This window comes from Pieris brassicae, chromosome 5 (assembly GCF_905147105.1).
Source record: "Pieris brassicae chromosome 5, ilPieBrab1.1, whole genome shotgun sequence".
NCBI lineage: Eukaryota > Metazoa > Arthropoda > Insecta > Lepidoptera > Pieridae > Pieris > Pieris brassicae.
Window position 1 is genome coordinate 10,240,904 of NC_059669.1, and position 23,227 is coordinate 10,264,130.

Here is a 23,227-nt window from a genome sequence, read left to right on the forward strand (position 1 = left end):
TTTAATGGTATTTTTTTAAAATGTCGGCCAGCCTTTGTTCCTTATTTGTATGATATTTAAAATGTATTTTGACAAAAAAAAATACAAAATATTATTATAATAGAATTAAGTCGGTGCTGAAATTGTGAATAACTAAATGATCCAAATTCATTAATTTATAAGAACATGAAAAACAAACAACAAAGTGACCAAGTTATCTTATAATTTGACTATAATGAAATTGTACAATTTACAATTAAGATTCCAATGAATGTATTAAATAGTTTATAAAACAATACATTTAATAACCCTTATTTTAAGACACACACTTTTCTACTTTACTGAAGACCAATTTGAAAAATTATTATATTTTGTTTGAAAGAGTTTCCTTTAAAAATTCGAAGACAGAAAAAATTGGGAATTTACATAGTGACTCGTGATTTTGCTTAATACCATAGCAATACGGTTACAGTGTAGTAAAATAGGGCAGAACTGTTCAAACATTAAGAAGATCTTCGTTTATTTATGTTAGCGCCCTCTAGTTTAGCAGTGGAGACATGATGATATATTCTTTCAATATTTTATCTGTGATTTCATATCGTATTCCCAGTCTTTCATAGATGTCGCTTCTTACAATAAGATTTTATTTCACAATTAGTTCAAATATAATAAAGTATCAGCATTGTTTATTGTATTAAAAAAAATCATCTCATCGTGAGGTCATCCACACAAACTGAGGACCGAGCCCCGGCTCTGCACTAATGGACTTTCTGTCTATCTGGGCATCTAACACTCGTACGGTGATCGAAATAGTCGTACGGATACCTTTTAAATAAAAAAATAGACGACTTGTGGTCAGCCTTCAACCTACTTATCTATGAAATAAAAATATGAAATGAATCTAAGGCATATATAGACTTGAAGCACTACTGGATTTTTATTAGATTTTTACATATATAACAGGGATAAACGGGCAGGAGGCTGATGGCAGGAGGATGTTAAGTGATACATGGACACTCACATTGCCAGAAGCCTCGCGACTTCCTTTCCGACATTTTAGGCATTGGTACACACTTTTTTTACCCTTATAATTGCTAGGAGAACAAAGGTTTTCCTGCCGATTTATAAATATTATGTACTTTACACGTAAGTCAATACTTACTAGAGGGATTTTGGTAAGGAAAGTAAACCACCTGAATAAATGTATTTCGTATGTCACTTATCAAATAAGTTTATCAACATGAAGAATGCACCCAGCAGGCAAGACTCAAATGCAATTTAGATAAATGACTCTTTAACGAATAATTAGTTAATCTACTGCCACTCTCTATTAAGAACCCCTATTGACATCAACTGATGTCAAAAACCGTTTGGTGTGGTTCTGTTAAAATCCGTAGTGTTGTCGCAAATTTGGGATTTCGAGGTACAGAAACTTAATATTACAACGCAGTTATATTTCGAGTCTTGATAAGCAGCTTTAAGCTTGCATATTATATTTATTAACTGAGAATTTCTGAAACATAAATAGTATGTTTACCTACAAATCAGCTTTGATTAGGACAACTACTATTTAGAAATTGAAAGACGAATTCAACATACTTTGAACAAGTTCTGGAGTCTATAAAAATATTTAGAAGCAATATGGCAATGGTGGCGTTGGATTTAATTTGTATAACTAAAGGCGTTGGGTTTACAAGTTATACAACTTAAACCCAACGCCATATCAAGCTCTCTCTGCCATGTCTAATATACGCTTGCCAGTGAAATATACAGAGACGATAATGAGAAAAATCAGAACCTCTCAAAGGGGTCTTAAACAAAGCATGCTCAACATTATACAAATTTATAAAGTATGCCACTTAAGAAGCGTAAATGGAGATGAGCAGGGCGTGAAGCCAGTCCTGCTATACTGTCTGACGATCGATGGACCATAAGGACGACCCGGTGGGGAAGCCCTATTGAGAAACGAAACAGAGTTAGACCGCTCAAGATATGGGCAGATGTCATTACTAAAACGGTTAGCTCGAGCTGGATTTAACTCACCCAAGACCGAGATACCCAGAAAGGCCTTCACCTGCAGAAGGGGAAAAAATCGTGTATATATATATATATCACAGTGGCAGATTTTGCTGCGCACCACCACTATGTGGAACTAGCTGCTCATTGAAGTATTTCCGAACCGATTCGACTAAGGGTCTTTGAATAAAAGACCCGTACCCAATTCTTGAAAGGCTTTCGCGAGCCCTAGGGCGTTGAGGGTGTCCATGGGCGGCGGTATAGTTTAACATCAGGAGAGCCTCCTGACCGTTTAAAATAGAAAATTTCTCATAAGGTGAACAAAAACCTTGAGAGGTCAGATAAATATTAACGCAGTGTCTGCGTGTCAGGTAAAGTAGGCACTATTTACTTATAAAATACAGTCATGCTAGGCCAGGCAATTTATTTATTATTGCGACTAAGTCGTAGGTTAACATTGAGACACCGAAGAAGAGCAGAAGATATAAGATCATCGACCAAAGAAGAGGACATAATAAAGAAAATAAGGCAATGGAAATGGCGCTGGACCGGGCACATGACGAGAGATAGCAGGTTGAAATTCACCAAAATAATTACAGAATGGCGACCACGCGATGGAAAAAGGAAAAGAGGAAGACAGAGCAAGAGATGGGCAGATGATATAAAGAGAATAGGAGGCACAACTTGGACAAGAAGAGCTAACATCAGAAAATAATGGAAGCAGCTGGAAGAGGCCTATGTGTCACAGGACACGCTGATTACCTAAAACGGGTCATATTATATTAAGTCTTCATCCAAACTCTTCCACTTGTCTCTATTCCTCACGGAAATTTTCAATCCATGAACATTAAATAAATATAAAACTCATCGGTAAAGAAAAACATCCTGCAAGCCCTAAAAGCCGACGGCGCGTGTCAGGCACAAATGATGACGATACAGTTACAGAAATATGCGTCCCAGACCTTATAAAGGATCACTGTTTTCTTTAAGGTAGAATGAAATATGATTTATCTTGGAAATTACTAACGTCAACATTAAATAGGTAATGTCCCGTTTTCCTATATGTATTTGTAATTAGGTAAGTACAACATAATATACCGAGAAATATTACCTCAGCGGGTATTTTGTGAAATGTAATTTTCTATCTAATATAATCATTTGTGCTCCCTTGGCATCCAACTTTTAATTCCTTTTTCTGGCTTATTTCTTCTTCTGTCTGACGTATAGACTAGTAATCTATTTAAACAACAACTACGACGATTCCACCAGAAAACCTATGTAATCATTTTATTGTCCTTTTGCATTAATTTTTATATTTAAAGCAAGATAAAATAGGTGTATGGAAAAAATAGTAATGGTATGGGTTTCTTTTCCCTGTAAGAAACTGCTTTTAGCAGTTACTCCACTCTTTTATATATTTTGTCTTTCGTTTTACCTGTTTTATGATGTAAATTATTATTATTATTGCAACAGAGGGATAATATCGGGGTAATATAACTCATTAAGAGCTGTTTAATCACTTTTTCATATCACGAAGGTCTAATAAATTTTGTACCATTAATAGTGTTAGTCAGTGTTATCCCAGAACTAACCACTTGAGGGTTGATAGCCACGCGCTTACCAATAGGCCAACAATGTTCGTAGCTTTATGTATGGACTTTCAATGTAAGTTCACAAAAAAAATGAAATAATTTGTCTGCGGTGGGTCACAACAAATTTTCATACAAATAGTTGTACCTGTGTGTGACTGTGTCAAGTCAGCAAACGAATTTAACCGTGTTAATTCATTAATATTTTGTCACATGCATAAATACAATAATATAACGAATTAAAATAATTAAACTAATTATAAATTGTATGGAGTAGACCTAATTTATTTTTTTAATTACACTTTAACCTACAATTTCCTCGTTCACTCAGTTCAATTTAAAATTTACGTCTTAACACCGTAACTAAAATCTCGTTACAATTTACGATTTTTAAACATGCATGCGTCACTTAATAATAAGTGATAAAACTAGATTAGCACTGATTTTTATTAAAAAAACATATCTTCTGGATCATAGAAAAAAGCTTAGATAGTCAAAAATTAAGTCAATTTCTATTTATAAGACATGGGACAGATAAGCACAATTACATTTTTTTATAAAACGGAGCTCCCGTTAAATAAAAAATGTGATTGTGCTTTTTTCAGTTTTTGATTATACGTTTTAAAATCTACTTACTGTATTTCGTTAACAATTTCCAAGTAATTTCTTCCTAAAACCTATCATTTAACTTTCATAAATTGATTTCTATATTTAATGTCTTCAGTAGTTCATTTTTAGATATAAAAAATGTGTGTTCATTTTTGGGAAGGCATGGCACAAAAAAAAGGATGGAAAACACGGTATTTAGTGATACCGCCATAGACAAGTTATACACACTTGTACACATCAAACATGAAGTAAAAAACAAAAAAATACAGTTTTTCATTGACATTTAGTAATCCAAGTCTTAAATATCATTGCGTGAACCAAAATACTTATGCTTGCTATTATTAAATTATTAGTTAATTTAATTAACTAATAATAATGGACATACAAAATGTTTGTCTTCACTGATGGTACGTGTCTCCAGACACTTGCTGTTACCAGGCTACCATAATATTCCAGTTTCCGGCCCTGTACCCCCAACGACCCAATGTGGTGATTTATTTTCTTCTCAAGGTATCTTAAGTTTTTTTTCTAATAATGATAATAGATTTTAATTAACCTTACCCTAGAATATTTATTTGCGTAATACCAACTCCATGCACGTCGCTGTTCTACCGAAATGGTATTAAGAGAATATGAAAAGATCAATGTCGTCAGTGTTATGTCAACCACTGCTTCGTTAAGATATAAATAAAGATATATAATAATAAGATATACCTGTGATTCAGTTGTTGTGTTTAAAATGAATCTGTGTGTGTGTTTGGTTATTTTAAGTTTTAATAGTGTAAAATCAAGAAGTATTTCGGAGAAAAGTAAGTACATACAATTAATAGACGGTAGTACAAATTTTAACTAAACATTGATTTACAATATTAAAGACATATTTTTAATATATATATATATATATATATATATATATTAAACTTAATTATGACGCTGTTATACCTATTTTTATACAATATTATAATTATTACTATTAAGACTTTTTCTCTACAAAATAAGAGAGTAGCCCGGTATCTCCTGGAGCGCAATGCCAGAGAGGCCATTCCACGCAAATTAATTAGATTATTAACTTAGTTTCAATGGTGGCAAATATAACTGTGTTTCTTTAAACAAGGTCTCGGGTGTTTTGAAAGTAGTATTGGAGCTATTGAGGGTATAAGGTTGGATTTTAAAAAAACATAGCCTGCAGGAGACAGATTTATGAGATGTATTAAAGTTTTAAAATAACATTATTTAATTAATAATTCCGTCCACCTTTTATGATAACTAAATTATTCAGTATTAGTTAAAAGCCCGCAACGCACTTGAGAGTATTCTGTAAATTTCAGTGTCCATGGGTGGCGGGTATCACTTAACATTAGATGAACCTTTGCCTCCAAATTATGGAGAGTAAACTATACACAGGTATTAGTTTTTTTCTATAAACAACTAAGTGCGCTCATCATAAATCTATTAACGACTCGTAGCATTTACGGCTTGTAATTGATAGAGAAAGTAACGAAAGCGATATATTGTTATAGTTAATTATTTTATTGTCCCTTTAGGACAAGGCTCCACTGATTGTAAACATGCAATCTTGCGAAATAATCGTGAAGGTATTCTGTAGAAAGCTAACCTCGGCCTAGGAATCATAATGAATTCTCACGGTTATTTTTGATACTTAATTATCCTATTATTGAACACAATATACATGATACCTGTACTGTATTGGATTCTAATTTTTGTGTTCATAAGGTAGCGCCGAATGAGGTATATTTAATACGTATTTTTGCTATAAAGAGAAAGCGTACATTAGCATTTTGATTTTATGAATGATTTACATACACAAATAAAGTATTAATATTTCTTTCAAAGAACGCATGCTGCAAAGGCATATAATAGGTATGTATATATCACTTGTGAGCATATAAAAACTAAGTAAATCGCAATACAGCGAAGTACTGCCAGAATTAAAAGTGACCAAATTTAAAAAATATATATATTTCCATTTTTTAATCATTATTATTATTAGGTACCTAATTCTTTACTTTAGCTCTGGATCAATTAATGTCAGGATCTGAATTGAAACGGATGTACCAGGGTACACTTGCATACAGGCCTGAACCTAGTAAACACTATTTTTTATGAGTTATCTTCTAGAAACTTGCAGGTTATTCTTGCTGTATCTAATATAACTGCTTTTTAAAGGATGATATAAATGGATTTCGGGTCTAACAATTTGATACTAATTTTTGTTATTAGAAATATTCTATTTTTAGTTTAAATTAATACAGATAATTTATATATTATTTGTGTAAATAGACAATAATATTTTCTCATGCAACCAACATGTGGCCAACATAAAACAATATCTTCATTCAAAATGTTTTGCACCATTGTTCCAATATTGCTTTGAGAAACTTATCGGTTAATAAAATTTAAACAATTCAATTTGGCAACTACAAATATGTATAGGAAATATTATCTCATTACTTTAATCCCAGCAGCCCAAATCCTGCTGGGATTAATAAATAAAAATTAAATTTATTTAGCAATTGTATAATATTTGCCACGTTTTCGGTCCTACCCCTGATATTACAACGGTTTCAGGCACTTGTGCAGGGATTACTTTTGAGATACTTTAAGACATGTATCGTTATTTGATACTTACCCATTTTTCCTTTGACGTAATAGGGATCTGTTTAAGAACTCCACGACCCAAAGCATTTCCTGTTGCGAACTAGCGAACTGTGTAATCTGCTCCTATTACAGGTCTTCCATAGGAGATACGTCCTTCAGATATATCAAAGAAGTAGCATCCTCTAAGGACGGCAACGTATTCCCTAACCAAATGGTTGACCATGGGCTGCGTTATCTACCTTTTATGGGCGTCTCGGATGACTTGTTTCTTCCCGTATCGTTTAACATATTCATATTACAGATGCAATACCAAAAAGGACATTTGACGAGAAGAATAAAGAACACTGGAGACAACAAGCACAATGGACGTTACGGGCAAAGGTATTTATATATTTTTATTAAATAGATATAACTCCTAATACTCTATCAGGCACGCAATCAGGCAGATCTGTAGCCGAGGGCAGTGTGAAATGTCCTTTTGCCTAAAGACTTTAGCTGCATAAAGTTAGCTCTGGTGAGCTAGAAGTCTCTCGCAAGTCCCGAAAATATCCTATCCGGAACCTAACGTAGTATTAATCTTACTGATATATTTGACAATTCTAGGGCAGATTTTTTCCAGCTGCAATCTGTCCTCCAACAACATGTTGGGTAGCCCATCCCGGCTTATCCTCATGCCAGTCTACAGCTCTTTTCTTACAATGACTCCGCGATAGACGCTTCCTACCGCCGCCATTATCTTTTTACAAAATTCAAATAACTTCGTAGATTTACCAAATATTTTAAATCAAGTGAATTTCCCTCTTAAAGAGAAACACAAGTTGCCAAACGCAAAAATAATTTGACAAAACCGCAACAGATATTTTTTTCAGAATTTAATATCGGCAATGAAACACTTTCAATATAGCGTTTTTTTAATCAAATCATGCTTTATATTCAACAAATTGAGATGATTAAGACGTTCTTATAAAAAAATAAAAATCTGGCCGCCTGAATGGCAGATGTAGTATAGATGCTAGTTAATATAAGTCGATTATAATAAAACATTACGGAAAAATTATTGTAAAATACCTACTTATTTTTCGGTTCTAAATCGAGTTTTAGATTTACGATACGGGTACATTGCAGCGCGGGGCCCCCATATTCGAGGGGCCTATAGAATTTGCGACACTTGCTACGTGGCTGGCGTGGTACTGGTGAGGAACAACGTCGGTTGTAATGCATCTCTAAACAGATCTCTATCTGCCGTAAACGACGATTTAAGTACATACAAAGCAGATCCATTTAATGACAGTCAATTTATACTCAGGCGTTGATCCGTCATCAATAATAACAATTGCAAAGTAGAAATATATTAAATTGCATATTTGTAATTCTTAATCTAGTTTATTGTCTTTTATTTGTATTGTATAATTTATTTTCTCTTTTCTCATTGTTATGTTTCCCTTTAAATGTTGTGCAGACTTATCATTGACGCACATGCATGCATTGTGTTTTTGTCATGTGTTCTCTGTAAGCGTTTGTATGTGTGCCGTTAGTGTGACTTAAAATAATTAAATAATTTTACCGCTATATTGCTGCTACAACAGTGAATGAAATCACATATTATTTGTAATAAAAAATATTTCTTCCTAGTTATTGTATAAGTCATGTTTATTAATACAATATAAAAAAAATAACACTGTATCGTATCTAACACTTGGCCATGCTGAATGTACGTCTTTGAATATTATAAATAAATGTGTGAAAATTGCGCATTTAACAGCAAAATTAGTTACAAATTATACCGAAATTATACCCTAGCCTCATCAAACTAAACCTTAAAATTCTAGGTAACCTCCCGTTGTTGAAGCAATAATATAATCACAACCCACTTATTATTTTCAGCTGGCAAAGCCACAAAACACAAAAGTAGCAAAGAACGTAATACTATTTCTGGGTGATGGTATGAGTATCACCACACTGGCGGCTACCAGGGTCTATTTGGGACGGAAGTATGGATTTACAGGAGAAGAGGTCAAATTGAGTTTTGAATCTTTCCCTCATACCGGATTGGCAAAGGTAATGCAGCTTTATACATCATTGAATGTGGAATGATATTACTTTTAGGTTTTTATTACCAAACATTGGTTTAATACATGAAGTTATCCTACAATGGAGCGATAAGTGGAGGCATATCTATATATATTATATACTTTACTGACAGTTAAAAGGGAACCAAATTCATTGTAGATAGCACAATTAACTAACGCCTACAAATAAATTTACATAGACGATATTATATATAGCAATGATATAAATTTACTTTTAGGTTTTTATTACCAAACATTGGTTTAATACATGAAGTTATCCTACAATGGAGCAATAAGTGGAGGCATTTCTATATTTATTATATACTTTACTGACAGTTAGATGGGAACCAAAATCATTGTAGATAGCACAATTAAGTAACGCCTAAAATAAATTTACATAGACGATATTATACTACTACTATTTCTCCAGTGGCATCTCGAAAAGAACTTGCCAAAATACGAAACCTAGCTAGCTTTAAGATGTTGTCATTGGAGAACCGTAGATGTTTAATTGATATATCGTTTGCATTTAAGATATCTAACAATCAGTATCTGATTGCCCCAACCTTTTAACTAAATTTAAATATCGTGTACCTTCTAGATCAGCAGGCATCCTGCCATCTTATTTGTACCTCCTTTCCGGAGAACACCTTTTGGTGAAAGCTCACTGATATCCAGATTGAGCATTCTGATAAACGAGCTAGGTCTGGATTTCCATAGTTGCTCACACTTTGTAATCGATTTCTTTATATTTTTATATTAGTTTGTTATATTATTATCTCTTCGTGTATGCTAGGCCTATAAGTGATTGTCCGTTAAAAGTTTTAGTTTTGATTTTTCTTGTACCAATGTATCAGTGACCTGAGCGTTGGCGAGCTTTTATAAATATGTATATTATGAACACACTGATATGTTTTACAAAACCTAAACTTTAAAATGTCTTCGTTTTTCTAGTTATCATGCAAAAGTAATTTAATAACTTGCGATATTGTCGATTACTATAGTAACATTATTTTAAGATAAAACCTATATTATAATCATAATCATACAAAATTTCATGAATTGCTAATTAAATTTTAAGGTTAGAAAAAATGATTTTCCCCCTTCTATATATACCTTCTAAGACTATTAATGATATTTTTCAGACATACTGCGTAGACAGCAATGTAGCTGACTCTGCTTGTAGTGGCACAGCGTACCTCACAGGTGTGAAGGCGAACAGTGGGACGGTGGGGCTTAGTGGAATTGTTAAGCGCGGTGACTGCGAAGGACAGCGCGATACAGCTAACACTGTTACTGGGTTGGTGGACTGGGCGCAGAAGTCTGGAAAAGCTACAGGTAAGACAGCAACATATTAATTTCCACTGGTGAACATTTGTCTGTTAACACTGTGTGTGTTGACACTGTTTAACAATGCGTTTAAACGCACCGAACAAAAGAAGATGAACACTACCTTCATGTATCTAAATGATATAATGAAAACAGTCCGGTAATACCAAGAACATACAATAAACTATATTATTCATTCATAGATATTTTCCTAATAGGTATAAATTTGAAAAAAAAGATCAAGAAAATTTTATAATTAATATGAAAAAGGTATAGTATTAGCATGTCGCAAAATACATAAATTTATTTGAGCGCATCAATACAATTTAATAATTTTCATTTTCCTAGCACTACGCCTTGACACTAAAATATTAATTGAAAGAAAACTCGGTCAAGAATGGCCATTAAATATTAGTTCCAGTGAAACGTTTCCTTTATACAAATTAATTAATGAACCAAGCATTACAATGGGATTGGTACTTTTTAGTGGTAAAAGTATTACTTAACCTGATTTAACCTTGTTTGTGTTTATCGATCGATTGATACGAATCTAAGACAAATAATGTGTGCTTATACTACTGTACACATGTAGGAAGTGAAACTTCTTTATGACCTTATTGTTCGAAAAATGATATACTATATGCAACATTACTGAAATTGGTTAAATAAAGTTAAATTAGATAAAGTTTAAAAAAAGGCTTTTATCATCATAGACATAAATACAAATAATGCAATTATTTCATTTAACCTTATTACTAAGAATATTACAGAATTTCATTAATTGTAATAGAATTATTACTATCGTTGTTATCGTTATTATATATTTTTATTAATGGTTTCGAATCCCTTCGAATCAACCGTGGTAGGGACAAGCTGGAGTTATGTATTAAATTTAGGTTTAAAGAAGATCATCATTAAAACATACATGTCACATACATGAGATTTTTTTAAATTAAAAACATAAAAAGTAATTTTACTTTTTTAACAAGTGCATTACAGTCCATCTAACATACTACCTTCTTCAAACTTCGCCGGCATATTCGAAACGGTGGACACGAAAATGCCTGCTAAGGACATATTTGGAGAAACTGAGAGAGTTTATAAAAAACGTTTTACTGGCTCTTTACTCCGCATGAACAATATTTGTAATAACTATAAAATATAATTATGTGGCGACAATAGTCTCTTGATCTCCTATTGCATTAGTGTCAGTGGGTCAGCCATGTGCCTGGCACATGTTAATATTTTTCTTGTAGACAATCGAATTTCTCACAATACCATTACTGTAGGCAAATAGTTATTGTGAACATTTGAAAATTCAATTAATCACCACGGCTGGCGCTAGAACGCCTGGAGACCAGAGGACAGAGACCATGCATAAAGCTCTAAATAAATTACGTCATATATTTTGAACATTTAAATGCATACATAATAATTGATGACTTTTTAGGTATTTCTAGTAAGGATATTATTACTACTACTATAACATAAATCGTTCCGTACTTCAGGGATAGTGACAACAACACGCGTGACACATGCGACACCAGCCGCTGCGTACGCGCATTCAGCGGACCGGAAGTGGGAAGCGGATACTGATTTACCGAAACATGGCCTTCGGTGTGACGACATTGCCAGTCAGCTGGTGAGAGGCGGCGTGGGCAGTCGCATTGATGTATGTTTCCTGCTTCAAATGATTAAGCTGTAAACGACAATTATTCGACTCTAAAAGCAACAAAAAAGATATTTGTTTTATTTGTAAAAAATGCTAAGCTAGCTTGCTATAATAAAATGTTTTTGGGATTCATTCCCAGAAAAAATAGATAAAAAATCTTAGGTTTTTCTATTAGAACGTGCAAAGGTTGCCTAAATAGCAAGTTGTGGTATACACTCACCTATTTTCGAAGTGTAGAAAATGAAAGGATATATTATCCCATCGATCTGGTTTTTACAGTTTTACAGAGGTCGTGAATCTAAACGTATATTAAAATTACATACGTAATATTTTAAAGTTATATTAGTGTAAACGCTAGTATGCGTGTTAAGTTTTCTTCCTGTATCTATACATTATACACTCAAAAATAAAATATTATTAAAATAATTTCAGGTCGTTTTAGGAGGCGGAAGAAAGAACTTCCTTCCACGCTCTGAAAAAGATTCAAGAGGCAAACCAGCTGGATACAGACGAGACAAAAATAATCTCATTCGAGAATGGCTTTTAAGCAAAGAATCTTTGGGACAAACTCCCAAATATGTGTACAACAAAAAAGATCTGTTAAATCTCGATACGAAGTACAATAGTGTTTTAGGATTATTTTCGTATGACCATATGCCATATCACTTAGAGGCAAATGAAGATGATCCAAGTTTAAGTGACATGACGCGAAAGGCGATTGAAATTTTATCTAGAAATTCGAATGGATATTTTCTTTTTGTTGAAGGTAATAAGTATTAGTTGTTAGTATAATATTTGTATTTATTTCCAAAACACAAATATCCAACTCTCAAAGTATTAATAATAAATAAAAATATTAGTAGTTGTAAGCTTATTATCACGGGTTAAAATCCCAAGTGGTATTATCAACATCTCAAACCTTGAACCTTGAAATGAACCTTGAATTGACCTTTTTAGGTCTGTGCCTCAGATCTCGGTATCTGTTTCATGATAATTTGTTAGTCTAATAGGCAAGTAGGTGATGAGTCTCCTGTACCTGACACACGCCGTCTATTTAAGTCTAAGGCAAGACGACCCAACCCACCCCAACCCAAATACATTCTTTAAGGCATACTTGAGCAAACATAAAATACATTTCAAATTCCGTTTAGGTGGGAGAATTGACACCGCCCACCACGAGACCAAGGCCCGGAAGGCTCTAGATGAGACAGCAGAGTTCGCAAAGGCCGTAGAAGCAGCTCTCCGACTTGTTAACACTGAGGATACTCTTGTCGTTGTAACATCGGACCACAGTCATACCATGACGTATAGTGGTTATAGTGAAAGAGGATCCGATATTTTGGGATTTGGAACTAAGGTACGACGAACTCTTTACGTGCTTATTCGTATTTTGCGGCAATGGAATGCAAAATAGTAATGAGGGGTTAAAGGTCGTAAGGTTATATTGTCTTAAAGCGTGGCTTTAGCTATTAATAAACACATAATAGAGTTATAAGAATTGTTCTTGGCCGTAGATTTCTGTATGTGTTTCGCGATCATTTGTTTTTTACAATGGGTAATTAGGTGGTCAGCTTTATGTGTCTAACACACGTATTTTATAGCGACATGTTGATTTTCTAAACTTTAAAGATAAAGAAACAAATGGCAATTTATTTACATCATTGAGAAAACTACATCTTAATTGCATACAAAAACGTCAGAATCGTTGTTATAGTTGCAGTGTATCGACGGAGTACTGTAAAAAAACTATGGCAATATTACCACGATTTGAATGTTTTTCTACCAGTTGATGACTAGTTTTTCTATACCCATATTTAATATTACTGCTGGCAAAATACTGCCAAACCATTGTACTACATAAGTATTTAATAGTTATACTATATTATTTTCAGATCAACGCGTCTGATGAACTCCCCTACACCACTTTGAGTTACGCAAACGGGCCTGGGTACAGGCCACACCAAGATTTCAAAAGAGCTAATGTTATGTTAGACGATTTGTGTAAGTAATTCTCATTATATTAAATAACCTTTGCGTAATGAAGGAAGACTTATGAAACATGATTTTTATAATTCTTCTTTGTACCACACGTTTGAACACGCGTGCCCAAAACTATGTCGTAGTTTAGTTGATTAATTGTTACCAGACCTAGCAATTTTTATTTGGTTTAATATTACAGCTAGCCTCAACTTCACGTACCCAGCCCTTGTACCAATAGTACGAGAGACGCATGGTGGAGAAGACGTAGCTGTGTTTGCAACCGGACCTTGGTCTCACCTGTTCAGTGGGAACTATGAGCAGAACTTTATTCCACATGCGATCGCCTATGCCGCCTGTCTGGGCACGAGACTTACCGTTTGTTCATAATATAAAAGTTCCGTTGTCTGCCGCGAGATGGCGTTAAAATAAATATGACTTTTAGCTCTTATATAGAAAAGTTTTGAGTGGATTTCGGAACTGTACTCGAACTTTTTTTAAATGAAACAAGAAAATGCATCCACCATTGTAATTTCTGTTGATTGATTTGCCATTTTTTTAAATAATCATAATATTTGGTACCATAAAATACATGTTTTAGGTTGTTAATGTAGAGTATAATAAAAATATGCAACAATTAATAAAATAAGTTATGTTTAGTAAGATTGGAAGTCTCCAGTATTATATTTTAACAACTTCGCATCCTTTTACATATGACTAAAGTGATTCATGAAGTAACATAGAAAAAGTTATACGTAAATATTAAGATTTCATACACATTGTCTTAAGTTACATGGTATTGTGATATTATTAATAATAAGCGTTATCTATAAGGAATTAAAAAAGCCGAAGATGAACTATGTTTTATTTTATTTAAACACGTTGAGGTAGTAAGTCAGGTTTGTAAAACAATATTTGTCAATTTTATATTTTTTATTATTATTATTAAAAAAAATATTAGTTTTGTCTAATTTAGTAACAATTTAATGTATCCCGCTTCTAGCGAAACAATTCTGTTTTGGGTCGGGAACTTAAGAATAATTTTTCTTTAGTCGTGAAATTATCTTTTAATGAAAAATCAATGTGTAAATATTTCTGCCAACATAAAGTTGATTTTAAAAATTAATTCTACAGAAATAACTTTATCAATAATTATTATCCAAGTTTATTACTTACATGAAACTTATATGAAGACTGTAAGAAAAATCAGGCACTAGTTTGTAAGGAGAATTTCTCTCGTATTATATAGATTGTTACGTACAATCCTAAATTGTCCTCTTAACAAAATAATATTTTGTCCGTGTCATACTGACGCAAAAATTCATTAACTTAATTCATAACTATCAAATGTAAGATACTTGGGCCGTGGGGCCGTGTCCTTAGTAGATAGTAAACCCCCCCCCCCCCAATCAATTAATAATATTGAATTGAATTCAATGAATAAGTATCGCATTAGAAAATGCTGCCGCCGTAGGTCACACGGACTAAACTTTTTTATATTTTTTAATTATTTTATTGTTACTTAGGGTAAGAAAATTATAAATACTACATTGTATTTTATAGTTATGTGTGGAATGACATTAATAATGTTTATAAATAAGATTTTGAAGTTAATAAACATTGAAGGTTGGCTTGTAATTTATTTGAGATTTTTCAGTAGAAATCCGAATAAGGTTGTTTCTAATATTGTACTCTTGTATCTTAGATAGAAAATGTATTTTGGTTAAAATACGTTTTTGAAGACTCCATGCTAGTCTATGCTGTTTCAAAACCTTTTTGATTTGCTGGAGATTGAACCCAACATTTTCAGCTGATCCGTTATGTACTTCAGCCACTGAATGGATCAATAAACTATTCCAGGGAGATATCAATCTAATCATTTTAGTCGGTTATTTTAATATGATTCATATCTGAATCATGAATTCAGGTCTGAAAATCGTTTTAACTGACCACATCATGATAGTTCAATGACTAATATGATTGATGAGGCTCCAGTCTTGTTATCGGATGACTAAAGTCATGACAGAATTGTCAAGGTTATACTATCAATAAATTAAATATTTTTATCCAAAACTGTATGAGAATGATGTCTTACTATTAAACTTATACTATTAAATCCTTAAAGACGTCGTCCAATGTCTGTGTCAGACATTTATTTTTATAAAACAGTTGGCAGAAGGCTCATGCGACATTTATTAATATCGCCCATGGACACCAACAATACCCCCGAACATGTTGTATGCGAATATTGTAATGGAGTTAGCGAATATATCTTAATCTATTCTTAACAATAATTTTTTTTTATTAACATTATACTTTTAAACAATACTGGCACTGTTATTTTTGATTATTATTCTTTTTTTCTACAATTATTATTACATTCTTTTTCCTTTTTTTGCGACTGAGGCGTAAACTAGCTGTTGTGGTCTCTGGCAGAATGACGCTGTGAAACAAGTCTGCTCCTCAGTATAACGCTGATCCAGGGACAGTGACAACCACAACACACACACTTTACACACTTAATTTTTTTAATTATTATTATATTGTGTGTTTCGTTAATAATAAACGTTATGTCTATTTGTATGAATTTATCGTAATCCAATTTCTATTAATATTTTAATTTCGACAGCAATTTTTAAATTTGACAATAAAAGACAATATTATTTTAATATTTGTATTTCAAATAATAATTTAAACATATTATATTAGCTAATGCCAGCTACTATGCGTAGATGGATGCTTAACTGATAAATATAGTAACTTAAACTGCTATATGAATATGACTTACAAATACATAAAATAAAATATACTAAGTATTATTGAAGCTACATATAGTATTTGGAGAATTCGGATTACACGTTTTCTGATACATTTTAATTAAAGTTACGTACAGAAACGTCAATTAAATAAATTCTTTGGTTTAAACCTACTTATCAATGGAAAAGAACAGTATCAAAAAACAATGTTGCAGAAATTTAAATAGTATATAATCCATATTGTATATATTCTTTAGTTGAAATGCTGTTATTTTGTAATAAAACACATACCTTTTTTCGTCGTACACATACAAAATTAAGTGTTTAGTTAACACATTTTGAAATGAGAATTAGTGAGACTTGGTAGATAGTAACAAGTATATTATATAGTATAGTAGTATATTTTTATATAAAGATTAGTTCCCTTTTAGTGCACAGTACGGTGACACAATCGGGTTAAGATGTATTGACAATAGCTGATATTCACTGTCACTACTGCGCTAAGCACAAAAATACATACAATCGAATACTGTGGTAATACAGCGTTGCCGTGGTTTTATTTGAAACTACACCAATAATATCCGCTACGTAAAGTGTATATATAAGTCTATAAGTAAATAGCTATTATATGATACCATACATTAAACTTAATGTAAATATAATTTAGATAAGTATCAGTGCAAGTGTGAAATACGAAGCGAAGTTAATAACAAGTATTAATAAATTAACTAACCATTATCTATAGGAGCTATGGCCTCAAAATAAATATGTCTATATATAAATAAGTGTTGTTTTTAGAAAAGAAGTACGTAAAACTATAATCTCTATATTTGTTTCGGGACCGGAAATAAATATATTAGCGCTTATTCATACCACCTAGCACTAAAAATAGAGAGTGAAGTGGGTCCTTCAGCCCACGCTATTCTGCACCTCATAGAGGGCATAAGACTCTCTTCTTGACTCTTCCAAGTCAACAGTCGATGAAAAGAAGTGTACCTGGAACAATAATGTGTTTTTACTTATCGCAATACAGCGAGGAAATGCTGCCAGCATTAAAAAAAACACTGCCACAGGGACTGAACTTTTTAAATTTGCCTTAATTTTGTATTTATCATATTATAGTGTTATTATTTTTCATTTAAACACTGACAGAGACACATGATACAACAAAAGTCGCATTGTCCATTTAATGAATGGTAATGTTTTTCTTCTCTTATATCAAATTAGTGTATAATAAAAATTGATTTCTTGAAAATAATATAAATGTAAAATAAATTAAATAATGTGGCAGTAATCCGGCTCGTCCGATTTGATGATTTTATTTGTATTAATTTTGTAGGCGTAGAATATAAAGTATAGATAAATCGTAATACGAATAATAATATCATAATACGACCGAATAGACTATAGGTGTGATATTTTTTTTTACATATAAACAAGGACGTGAGAGTTAGGGGGATTGGTACAAATAAAATCATTTTAATCCAGGCTAACAAAGCGCAATGAACAGTGTTGACCAAGTGGCTTCAGCCTGCGACTCTCATCTCTGAGGTCGTAGGTTCGATCCACGCCTGTGCACCAATGGACTTTCTTTCTATGTGCATTTAACATTCGTTCGGACGGTGAAGGAAAACATCGTGAGGAAACTAACAGGTCTCAGATCTAAAAAGTCGACGCCATGTGTCAGGCACAAGATGATCATGAAACAGATCCAGAAATATGAGGCCCAGACCTAATAAGGTTCCAGTGGTAAAAAGAAAACAATAAACAAACTAAATTACTTGTTGAGGAACATTCAAATAAAGAATTCAGATGTCAGAGCAGTCCTTACCGCTACAACTACAAAAAACTGTTGTTTTTTATTATATCAGTAAATTGTCATAAATATACAGTACATATTGTAATTGATGAATACATAAATTTGATGGATCTATAAAAAGATATAGGTAATAAAAGATGCGCCCGGGGTGAAGAGAAGGGAGGGGAGGCACGTACGTATACGTTCACACTTTGGAGGGTCAATACCACCTGCATACACACTGTGCTTGTTGAATTATTGTTGTAAAGTGTATTTATTGTAATTATAATCAAGAACAGTTCACATTTTAACAGCTGACACAAGATTCGGTACACATCAATCTAAGTTTATTTATTTTGTCCCTACGAGAACATATATGTTTAATTAACTCAATTAATAGACCCATCATCATCACCATCACCAGCAGTGTACTGTGTCATTATAAACCTTGGCCTTCGCAAGTATCTTTCCCCATCGCAATGCATCTCGTACTTTTTGCGTCCAACTTCGAACACCTATTGTTTCGAGGTCCTTGACAACTCCAACCCACCAACGCAGCTTCGGTCTACCGGGTTTTGCCACCAGGGTGTAAGTTGGGTATGGACCTTGGGGTTCTGTCTTCGTCTGTGCATCTGACCTAACCCCTTGAGTCTGTTGCATTTTATGAAAGAGACAATGTTGGCAATACGAAACCAGTGGATAGATTGCGATGGCGAAATATACTCGGCCTTTATCCCCCAAGTATACAGGTATTTCATGATAATGATAATGATGTGCACAGTGTGTAAACGTGACGTAAAATAAACGTATATGAAAATTTATGCATTATCTATATTTGATTAGAGATAAAATGTATTTTCAAATATTTGTTCATTTACCAAAGTTAATTAAAACTTCACGCTGATAATATTATACAAGACTGTTAGGTTAATTCATTATATATAATATATACCGGGTGGCCAAAAAGTCGTGGATCAAACGCAACTAGGGGTTAAATGGGGTCATCAGCTGCAAAAAAAATTTCTACAGGAGGTCCTTAAACACGACCCCTGCAGAGTTATAATTTATTTTGCGATTTTAAAAGAAAATATTCTTTTTTACTAATACTTATTAAAAATCTACATCCTGTATAAGAAGGACGTATAACAAATGGTTAGTAACGCCGCTGGTTAACGGTAAGTTAACTTAACAGCTTTTTTTTTATTTTACAGAATAATATAATAAAATCATAATATGTTACATTAGAAAACCGCTGTGGTTTATACTTATGTAACCATAGCAGTCTTGTTTAGGAACGTGATAAGTGCATACAAAAGGTTTTCAATTTACTTTTACTGTTAGTTACCGTTAGCCTGATAGCTGACTGGTTAGTCCATTTAGTAGCCGCGGCAGCAAATACCTTAACATTCTCTTGTCATATACGTTGTTTGCTCTCGATCTACGTAGACGAACTTGCTATACGTCATGCTCAACTCGTTTTTTTTATGTCATTACGAAAAAAGTGCTCGTCTAGAAGACTTTATTTACTTTTTCTGCTATGGGTTACGTATAATATATATGTCACATTATGTATATATATATTTATTTATTCGGGCTTCGTTGCTTTGAATGTTATGTATTTTATTTGCATTGCAAGATATAATAATATTAAGTATTCATTAGGTTATTAAAAGCGTATCAAAAAGGAGGGCATTTATTTTTCATTCATTAAATTATGAGGTACTAATTGATGATTTTAACTATTTTTGATTTATTTTACTTTGTACTTATGGCACAATGCAAGTAAAACATTAAAGCAGTAGTAGTTAATTTAAAAAAATATATATTCATAAGTGATTAACCAAAATTCACAAAACGATCGAGAGTTTTTACGCAGGCATTTTCTCTTGCTTACACCCTCTGTCTTCTTTGCCGATGAGTAGGGATGTCTACTGATTCAAATTTCAGGAAATATGGAATATAAGATACAGGTATCACTTAACGTGATATTTTTATTTTTTTTATTTTAACACGATCACTTTTTTACTGAAACCGTTAATTTTGTATTTTAAGTTGCATTAAAATACATGGTCATTGATGTCAAGTATGGTTTAAATGAAAAATTTGTAGATTAGTTTAGACTATTCTGGCTGACTTATGTCAACCACTGAATATAATCAATGCTAATGCCAGCCTTCCACTGCGAGCGGCACAGACCCATTACGGACTCCGCTATACTCGTAACGATGACTTTCATACATGTGCTTCCACCATAGCGGAGACGGCATGTATGAAAATCATCGTAATAGGCAGGCATAATAGGTCCCCTCGGTATTTTGAAGTTGAAAGAATAGAAATGCTCGCAAATATGCGATAATTTGAATTTCAGGCTTCCCTACTCTCTGTTCACAGACCTGTCAATTTTTTTTTTAAATCCTTTGAACAATGATACACTGAGCTTGCTCACTCAAGAAAATATTACGTACTTCTTTTCCAAATAAAATTTGTACATACACTTTGACATAATAATAGAAATAATAAATCACGAATTTTGATCAAACTGTCATTAACTTGTTTGTCCCGCTCGTGGTAATTTAAATGCCTTGTTATTTTGAACTCTTGGTAATTTGAAATTTATCTCTGGTCCTTTGAGACTTAAATTATTGAGAGTCGACTGTAATGTGACGCGTCCCCAATCATTTCTTGTTCATTAACGGCTCAAAAACACGAGTCACAATCGACTTGCATTCTTAGTCACAATGTAAACATGCACTCCCTCTAACGGGATTTTAGTAAAAGCTGCAAAACGAGTCACTTCGAATGATTATTATTCGTTATTATACCGCCTCTATTAAATCAGCTTTGTTAAACCAGAGATTTTGGAGATGCTGTTGAGTTTAGGTACCTAAATTGAATAGTAATTTGTCGTATCATGACCTCCTATAAATTGAAATTGAAAAAAATATTTAAGCTATTCGTCAGTTTAAATAAGCTGTTGTTTTTAATATATATTCTTATTTAATAAATATATTTTAAACATATTGTCGTTCTATGTATGTTTGATTAATGTCCATATTCCAATTCAAAATCAAACTCAATCTTAAAATAACTTAATTAATATAGGTAAACAAGTACACTTATGAACGTCAGAAAAGTTAAATTAATTGTAAATTTACATTTACAAGTCAAGTAGAGCGAACAAGAAGTACTGGCAAGAAACTTTCCGCATATCAAACCAGATTTAAGGTTGATTGACATTCTACAATACCGTATTCTTAAACATTTGAACCCCGACTAGGCGCGTTATTTTATTTCTATGGGCATGATTCGAGAAAGAGAACATATCGAGCGAATATTTTTTCACACATTTTTTTTTATACTTATTTGCATATATATATCGCAATAAACATAATTAAATTAAAAGGAGAGAAACTGATGGCCTTATGGCTTTTGAGCGATCTGTTGCAGGCAAGCACTGTGAGGAAAAAAAAAATAAGGTAACCAAATATACATAATACTTATTATTTAGACAAAACTAAAACTGAACTAATAAAGGACACATGAAAAAGAATAAGGGCACATGAATGATGATAATTATAGATCAGTTAGTGCGAAAAGAATACGATTCAGGACGGGATGTAATTTATAATATAAAAGGTAACTTAAATAAACTATTATTATCCTGAAAAATATCTACCAAACTAAAAAGTATTCATATATTATCATAGCAATCATTGCTGAAACAAGATACACAAACATAATACGTAATCACTATGCTTTCATTATGATACAGCCTTTTAGACTAAACAATCATAACATTACATAAACTTTGCGTGTAATTGTTTATTGTCTTTATACCTGAGTCCCAGTTGAAAAGAGTGAATATTTCCAGATGGCCACGGCAGTTCCTCCCTACTGACTTTTGCTACTTACGCATTAAACGCAGTGTTGGTCTAGTGGCTTCAGCGACTGTTATCCCTGAGATTGTAGGTTCGATCACCGATTGCTTAATGGACTTTCTATCTATGTGTGCAATTAACACTCTTAACTCACTTACTCCACCTACTGTTCTATGAAATAAAAATGATCAAAGGCCAACTGAGAGCAACTGATATAGTGTTATACACAATTATGTGTATACATTACAACGTCATGAAAGATCAAGTTCCGTAAATAAACTAGTCTACTTAACTTGGTTTGCCTTGTCCAAAGAAGATAACATCTCTTCCAACGGTCTATATTACTAGGAAATGAGCAGTCCCTGCAGTGGCAGTCCTATATATTTTTTTAATGTTACAGGAGGCAGACGGGCAGGAGGCTCACCTGATGTTAAGTGATACCGCCGCCCTTGGACACTCGCACTGCCAGAAGGCTCGCAAGTGCGTTGCTGGTTTAAGTATTGGGACGGTCTTTTCTGGAAGGACCCTAAGTCGAATTGGTACGAAAATCCTTCAGTGGGCAGCTGGGTCCACACAGTGATGGTGCGCGGCAGAAATTGCCTTAAGAAACTCTCAGTTGTGGAACGATGGTGATATATTTTTTTTTATATCATATAGACAAGTGCAGTTTCTATTCAATGATTATCTTAAGTCCTGAAATTGGCGTTATGTATGGGAGGAACAAAAAGTAGATTTTTTTAAATAGAATATTTTTTATTAATTAAACTATGTACCATTGCTATCTATACGCTTTTGCCACCTTGTAGGTTCATTGATCCTGTTACTAAAAAACACTCGGACGGCGTTAAATAAAATCTTTGAAGGCGGTTTCGACTGCCACATATTTGTATATCTCGTAATAGTATGACAAAACGCCAATTACATATGGAAGGTCCA

The 23,227-nt window shown here is 33.0% G+C and overlaps 1 protein-coding gene across 2 annotated transcripts; it reads left to right on the top strand.

The window, feature by feature from the left end:
* The first annotated feature begins 4,582 nt into the window (after nt 1-4,582).
* LOC123710045 (membrane-bound alkaline phosphatase-like) lies at nt 4,583-14,716 on the top strand. Of its 2 annotated transcripts, none has more exons than XM_045661718.1 (9): nt 4,583-4,703; nt 7,114-7,193; nt 8,697-8,870; nt 10,027-10,219; nt 11,719-11,882; nt 12,315-12,648; nt 13,034-13,239; nt 13,775-13,883; nt 14,062-14,716. In XM_045661718.1, the coding sequence occupies exons 1-9, from the start codon at nt 4,598-4,600 to the stop codon at nt 14,247-14,249; spliced, it is 1,554 nt and encodes a 517-aa protein (XP_045517674.1). In that variant the 5' UTR covers nt 4,583-4,597; the 3' UTR covers nt 14,250-14,716. The 2 variants fall into 2 exon arrangements, with proteins under 2 accessions (XP_045517674.1, XP_045517675.1); XM_045661719.1 differs by lacking the exon at nt 4,583-4,703 and adding an exon at nt 4,831-5,002.
* The last annotated feature ends 8,511 nt before the right edge of the window (nt 14,717-23,227 follow it).